The sequence below is a fragment of the Mercenaria mercenaria genome, chromosome 12, assembly GCF_021730395.1.
Source record: "Mercenaria mercenaria strain notata chromosome 12, MADL_Memer_1, whole genome shotgun sequence".
Taxonomy (NCBI): domain Eukaryota; kingdom Metazoa; phylum Mollusca; class Bivalvia; order Venerida; family Veneridae; genus Mercenaria; species Mercenaria mercenaria.
The window spans coordinates 56,987,774-56,994,699 of NC_069372.1; the positions used below are offsets into that span (position 1 = coordinate 56,987,774).

A 6,926-nucleotide genomic window follows, 5' to 3' on the forward strand; every position below is an offset into this window, starting at 1 on the left:
GGACTTCTAACTCATTGTCAGGGTGTTGGCATTTTAGATTATTGATATTTTTCTTGCACAAAAAAATAATGGTGCATTGTGTTTATGTTATTTCTAAGTGATATATTTCATGCTAAAAGATGCTCTTGAGCCTGTTTCACAAGACTTTGTATGATATTTTTTCCACATACTTAGATCAATATAAAAACAATCTTACAAAAATATTCAGTATGTGTATAACCTAAACTACAAAATTTATATATCGCTTCCCCGCACCATTCTATCCCAGGTTCTAGAACGGAGGTAGCATTATTTTAGAAATTGAAAGTTGTTGTCCGTTAGTATTGACAGGTGCCACTCTTCATTTTATATCATATTTGTAACCTGAAAATATCTAAATTGACCAAAATAACATGCGAAGTTTACCAATGGCACAGTGGCGTAGTGATAAGTTCTCCGACTTTCACACATGTTACCGTGGGTTCGATTTCAATTTAGATTGTTTTCATTAAATCAGTATAATGTCATTTTATTGACACTGGTTTTATTCTTACAACATTTTATGGTAATAACTTGTATGTAGAAGAATGTCAAATACTTGTTATTTCTTTCAATACATGAACAATAAATCACGATAAGTGATACTTTTTCTGCATTCTAAGTTTACAGAGGACATATTTAAAAAAATGGTAATGAAAATGGTCAAACAGGTGTTTCGAACTTACAATCCCGAGATTGGTAGCTGAACGTTTTGTCAGCACAACTGTATCTGCATGTACGACCTGGCAGTAAAGAAATGTTTATATTTTATTTGGTTTTCAATATTTATATTTTTATTTATGTTTGGGCACAATTTTTTTTACGGAAGCATACAAAATATATTCTTGAGTGCTAGTTCAATAATTTCGGACAATACTAAATAATCCTCAATAGACAAAATAATAAAATTAGGTTATTCAATTTGGGGAAAACCAAACCACCAGTCAAGGGTCAATTGAGGTGGAGATCCCCTGATAATAGTCATAACAATTAATCAGGCATCGCCTTTAAATTAGACATAATAGTTATGTTAGCTACAGGCTTATTCCCAGGTGTATAATTTTACAGAGTGGGAGTTCAAAATGTATTTATATAATGTCTGAAATATCCAAACTTATTCCAAAAGTCAGATTTTAAAGATGCTATAGAAATCACTTTCACGAAATTGAAATCTATGGCCTGGCCTGGCCTGGCCTGGCCTGGCCTGGCTCAGTCGGAAATTGTGCTCATCGGGCCAGGCCAGGCCAGGCCAGGCCGGGCCAGGCCAGGCCAGAGATTAGAACATGCCAAATGGCAGACATTAGAACAAAGAAGAATACATGCATCTTTAATTATGTTGTATAAAATATCACACAACCTCGTCTCTGTAGATCATAACCACCTGACAACCTCTAGAAATTTAAACTTTATCATTCCATCTTCAACAACACAATATCATATGAATTAACTCCTTCTTTCCCCGCACAATCAGATACTGGAACGCCTTACCTTATAACATCAAGGACAGTGTGAACCTTCAGTGCTTCACATCTGACCTAGATTCGTATATGTACTAGTGTCATCATCCTTTTTTTATTTTTAACAAGCTGTATATATTACTGCTCTCACTCTTTTAACAACATGAATATCATGTATCATGTAACATAGCAACATGCTTTTAACAACTGCCCCGACCTCCCAGTTATGATCAGAGATTGCTCTTGATGAATCTGAGTTATATTTGCTTTTGCTGCTTTTGCCAGCTATGGTACTTAAACTGACACCCAGGTGTTTTGCTTTTTATGTCTTGAGGATTATTTTCTGGAGAGTAACTTTTAAATAATTGTTTTCTGACGTGTCTGTCCGGACGGTACCGGATACCGGAAAATAAACTTTGGTCAAAAACTGTGACAGATTTATTTTGTTGCCAAATAACAAAAAATAAGGCAAAGTATTAGATCTAGGTAAGTTTTGGTAATATGGGCTGGCCGTTTTATGTTTCATTTCTCCAAGAAACTGATGTTTTTACTTTACATATTTGTCGTACTAAATCCGTGATTAACAACAGGAAGTTTGCCGAACTGACGATTTCAGCCATGGTCCGAAATTATCGGCCTGTATTCGGGTCAGCATGTCATTTTATCTTTGTCATATTCCTGATTTACATGTACCAGTAGAGAACTTCGGGTGAAACCTTTAGCAATTTTTATTAAGAATGACCAATATGAACATTTAATGAAAAAGAAAGTAGACCTTTTCTGCCTCTTACTACCTGTCAAGACGCAGTGTTGTATTTTGGTGAGAAAATCATCTACCCAGTGTAGGACTCGAACCTACGAACCCCTGCTTGCAAGTCAGGTGCTCTACCAACTGAGCTAACAGGGCTCCTGGTTGACCAGAAGCCGCGAATCACTACACTCCTCCTCACATTAATTTTGAAGGAAATAAACCTTATTGTGGAACCATAGAGCGAGGCATCAACTGTTCAGCTTCCAATAGAGTAGAGCCTCTGCAAATACCGCATGCTCTATATAAGTGGCCACGTAGCCTTCCTTTACAGTGGCATTGCAGAGCGGGACATCAACTGTTCAGCTTCCAACAGAGTATAGCTCCTGCATACCGATGATGATGCTCTACATGAACCACTGTAGCCCGCACTTTCAAATTTACCTCGTCGCCAATGTTGTATTTTGGTGAGAAAATCATCTTCCCAGTGTAGGACTTGAACCTACGACCCCCTGCTTGCAAGTCGGGTACTCTACCAACTGAGCTAACGGCTCTTGGTTGACCAGAAGCCTCGAATCACTACGCATTTCGGCCCTTGATCATGCTCACACGGCTACTATTCAGTGTCACACACATATTAGAAAATAAAACAATCGTTTTTTTTTTTTGAGAATATCATTGAATCTAACTTGACCGGCGATGGTGACACAGTGTTTTTATACTTTTTCTACCATATACAGCTTTTACATTCACTGGTGCATTGTGTAATTTCTTCCGCATGAATAAATGTCACAAAAAGTAAACATGGAGGGAGACAATTCAAAAGCAGGTCTATTTTCTGTGTTGAAAACCCCCCATAGTTTTACGTGTGAAGGCATCTCTAGAACCCCCTAGTGTATTGTCTTCCTGTATTACTAAATATCGGATTAATTATCTATCGATAGACGTGGTCTTCAAAGCGTTTCAGTTTGTACCCGATATTTTTCGTCCAAGGCAAATTCGTAACCGCACACAATTTTCGTTCCAAAAATTGATAAAAAGTCTTGGGGTCGGTGGTAACAAATTAGGGTCGGTCAGGTTATTAGAACCACACATATTTAGCCTCAAATAAGTTTGAATGATATGTTGAATTTGCGCAAAAATGTTTCACCTTGTCGTACAAATTCGTCACCCCTAATTAAGGTCATGCTTGGAAACCGGAGAGTAACATTTGTTTCTAAATATCAGCATCAAATGTAGTTGAGTTTATATTTCAGTTAAAAATAAAGTACAAATGCAATTGTGAAAGTAGTTTTACATACCTAATAGCATGGCTGACCGTTCTTACAGGAAATTGTAAGTGCGGATTTCATTCGAAATTATTTTGAAGGGTCCTAGTTCCTCGAGAGCATATTGGTATTAAAAAGTAATAGTTCCTGGGTGATCAGGACGTTCTCATCATGTCATGTATATATATGATATCATGGAAATGATTTGAAAAAGTAGTTCAAGGCCCATATGTAGGTCTGAGGTCACAGGATCAAATCATAGAATAACCTAATTCCTTGTTAACACTTTGAAACTTCGAAAACCTGTTTAATATCATCATTAGATGTGTATGTTGGATGAGAACCATAACACACTTGTTTACCGTCTGATGATCTGACTTGCAGTGCATAGAGTTCATTACCCTATTATGCACTTTATGATGCTTTTTTTTTCAACTTGGCACTTTTGGTTAAATTTTTGTATGAAATATGTCAGTTTCCTCTTATGGGCCATATATGTATGGAAATGGATTAAAACTTCACATACTATTTCTTATGGTGATCTGACATGCAGTTCACGCTTTATTTATACATAATTTCAGGTCGATTGTGAAGGAAGTTCTACAACTTATATTAATCACTCTCAACACCTTTTTTCTGATGTAATCCATCGCCACTAAGGTATGAGAGAAGAGGCCTGTTGCCCCTTTAATGCTGAGCGCCAAGCAAGGGAGCCACTGGTACCATTTTTCATGTCTTCGGTATGAAGCGGCCGGGGATCGAACCCAAGACATCCCACTCTGGAACCGGGCACTCTACCACTAGGCTGTTGAGGCTTTTCTGGTTTCCTTTTTTTAAAGCTATGTCCCTTTCATACTTTTGAATAGTCTAGTATTGTTAAATTCACCCCGCAACTTATGTTTTGTGTAGATATTTGTAATTTAAATATGTATGCGTGCAAAGTTAAGTATAGTTATACTAAAAGTGTGTTTTTCACTTGCTTTTAGCTCCAACTGAAGAAAATTTCAATTTATCCAGTCAAATGTTTCTCAAGTACATTATTATCATGTGGTCTTATTTCATTTCAGAGGAAAAAGAACTGATGACTTGAAGATCTTTGAGAACATGCAGGACATATAGTCTGTATAAAAAAAAAAACATGAATGATTAAAGTCAATTGAAAAAGCAAACTATGGAGTCTAATGAATACCCTGATGACTGTAGCTCAATGCTAAGTCCAACAGATTCTGCTTCAAGCCCTGAAACACAGTATCACAAACTTAAAGCTGTATCATTCGATCAAGATGACAATGTAAATGGGGGAGATGCAAACACTTCCTTGCCATCCTCGCATTTAGACTTCCTTAATTTGATTTTCCCACCCACCCCGGAACAATCACCAAATGATCAGTCATGTGATGATCAGGAGTTTGCCACTGATACAACAAAAGATGCTATTGAATCTATTGCCACTGAAAAAGCAGTAGAAGTACCTGAAATAATATACTTGCGTAGTTCTATCGCTGAGAATGATCTTCAGTATCATGGACAAGATCAGCAAATTGAATCTTCTGTGGAAATTGAAATGGCTGAAGTTGGTGCTTTATTGCAGATGGAATCAATTACAAAAGAGGATTCTGGATATTTGAAGGATAAATCAAAGCCCAAACGTTCACTGACATTTCCGCCATGTGTTATTTGCTCAGGAAAAGCATCAGGTTCTCATTATGGCGCTATAACATGTGAAGCTTGTAAAGGATTTTTCAGACGTTACCTGCAGAAGAAAGGGGAGTACAAGTGCACTAAAGGTGGGAAGTGCGAAATAATTAACAGGAATAGAGGGAATTGTTCAGGATGCCGTCTTACAAAATGTCTTTTGTTAGGAATGTCGAAGGAGAAGTCAAAGTTAGGAAGGTACACGTTAACAAGAAGGACAGAAGCCATAAAGCATATGAACAAAATGGAGGGAAAAGAAACAACAGACTCTTTTGTCGAGGCGAATGAAGTATTTCCTGTTGTAAACGAAGGCGGTGATTCAGCCAAATACGATCCCGAGTCAGAAATGATAGGAAGGAAAATTAGCCAGAATGGAAAGAATTTGAATGTATCCAATGGTTTCTCCAAGTTACTTGTGTCTGAGCTGGTTCAAGCCATGCTTGAAATAAAACCCTTTGGTCGAGACATTACAACAAAGGAGCAAATTGTTGAAAGACACAGATTTCATGCAGAAAGATACAAACAGAAAATACAACTTTTTGGACGAATGAATACTGTTCCAAAAGATGAATATTACAAACTGTATAAAGAGTTTGGTATAGATGTTGATGGACGAATGGCAGATATGAAGATTTGCTGTAAAGATATGGAAGGGATTGTAGAAAGGTACTGTAATTTCGCTAAACATATTCCAGGATTCCACAGCCTTCCTTACAAAGATCAGTCCTCTTTACTTAAAGTTTCCAGGGCCGACTTTTTCATTATCATCATGAGTGAGTCTTACAGTAAGGAGTATAATACATATTTAGGGCAAGATGGTATAGGCTATCATGTTGAAGAGATGGCAGACAAATTTCTGTCAAGAGAGTTGTTAGATGGTATGTGTACTGTGTACACCCGCTGGCAGGACTTAGAACTGAGCGAGGAGGAGAAGGCAGTAATAGGTGCTATGACACTCCTTTTTACAGACAGATGCAAGCTAGAAAATTATGCTCATGTTGAGAAAATTCAACTTGCTCTTGCTGAACTTATCAGGACAGAGTTAATGGCAAAAGACAAGACAACAGCTCAGAGAAGGTTTACAAAAATTATTGACTCATTAACAGCAATGAGGACTGTATCAGAGCTTTATCTGAAGGAGTATAATTTAATGTGTAAAGATGATGTCCTAACACAAGAGCTTCCAATGTTATCAGAGTTCTTCTTGGAAGAGTATGATAATGTGGAGAAAAAGTGATGTGAATTTACTGCTATCTACATGTATATCCTCTTTGGTTTTATATTTTAAGATAGATGTAGTGGATCTGCAATGGCATTTTCTGTGTGATAACATATACCGGTACTCTGTATGCGGGTTTAAGCTCATATGTTTAAAGTATATGGAGAGCTATCCTACTCACCTTCGTTTTGGTGTTCAGGTCATTATTTAGAGTTAGTTCAAGTTTTGGTGCACTTTTACTTTATCTCTTTCAGTTGATTAAGAGCTTTTCATCATCACCCACATCATAGTTATGAAACAAGGACCACAACTCTGGCACCAGTATTTAATGAACTATGTCCTGTTTTAACTTAGAATTTCTGGTATTAAAAATGTTTTTATGCTAGTCTTTATCTCTGTTGCATTCATGTATTACTGAATAGACTTACTACTCAATGAATTTCCGGCGTGTCATTTTGATTTTCTTTCTGGTGGGTAAATTCCCATCAGTGCATGAATGAAAATAAGTAACCAATAAAAAA

The 6,926-nt window shown here is 36.9% G+C and overlaps 1 protein-coding gene across 3 annotated transcripts; it reads left to right on the top strand.

The window, feature by feature from the left end:
• Positions 1 to 1,843: 1,843 nt before the first annotated feature.
• Positions 1,844 to 6,449, top strand: LOC123533863 (vitamin D3 receptor-like). Of its 3 annotated transcripts, none has more exons than XM_045315804.2 (2): positions 1,844 to 1,961; positions 4,559 to 6,449. In XM_045315804.2, exon 2 carries the CDS (start codon positions 4,663 to 4,665, stop codon positions 6,421 to 6,423), a length of 1,761 nt encoding a protein of 586 aa, XP_045171739.2. In that variant the 5' UTR covers positions 1,844 to 1,961; positions 4,559 to 4,662; the 3' UTR covers positions 6,424 to 6,449. The 3 variants fall into 3 exon arrangements, with proteins under 3 accessions (XP_045171739.2, XP_045171740.2, XP_045171742.2); XM_045315805.2 differs by lacking the exon at positions 1,844 to 1,961 and adding an exon at positions 1,993 to 2,122; XM_045315807.2 differs by lacking the exon at positions 1,844 to 1,961 and adding an exon at positions 4,129 to 4,151.
• Positions 6,450 to 6,926: the final 477 nt, after the last annotated feature.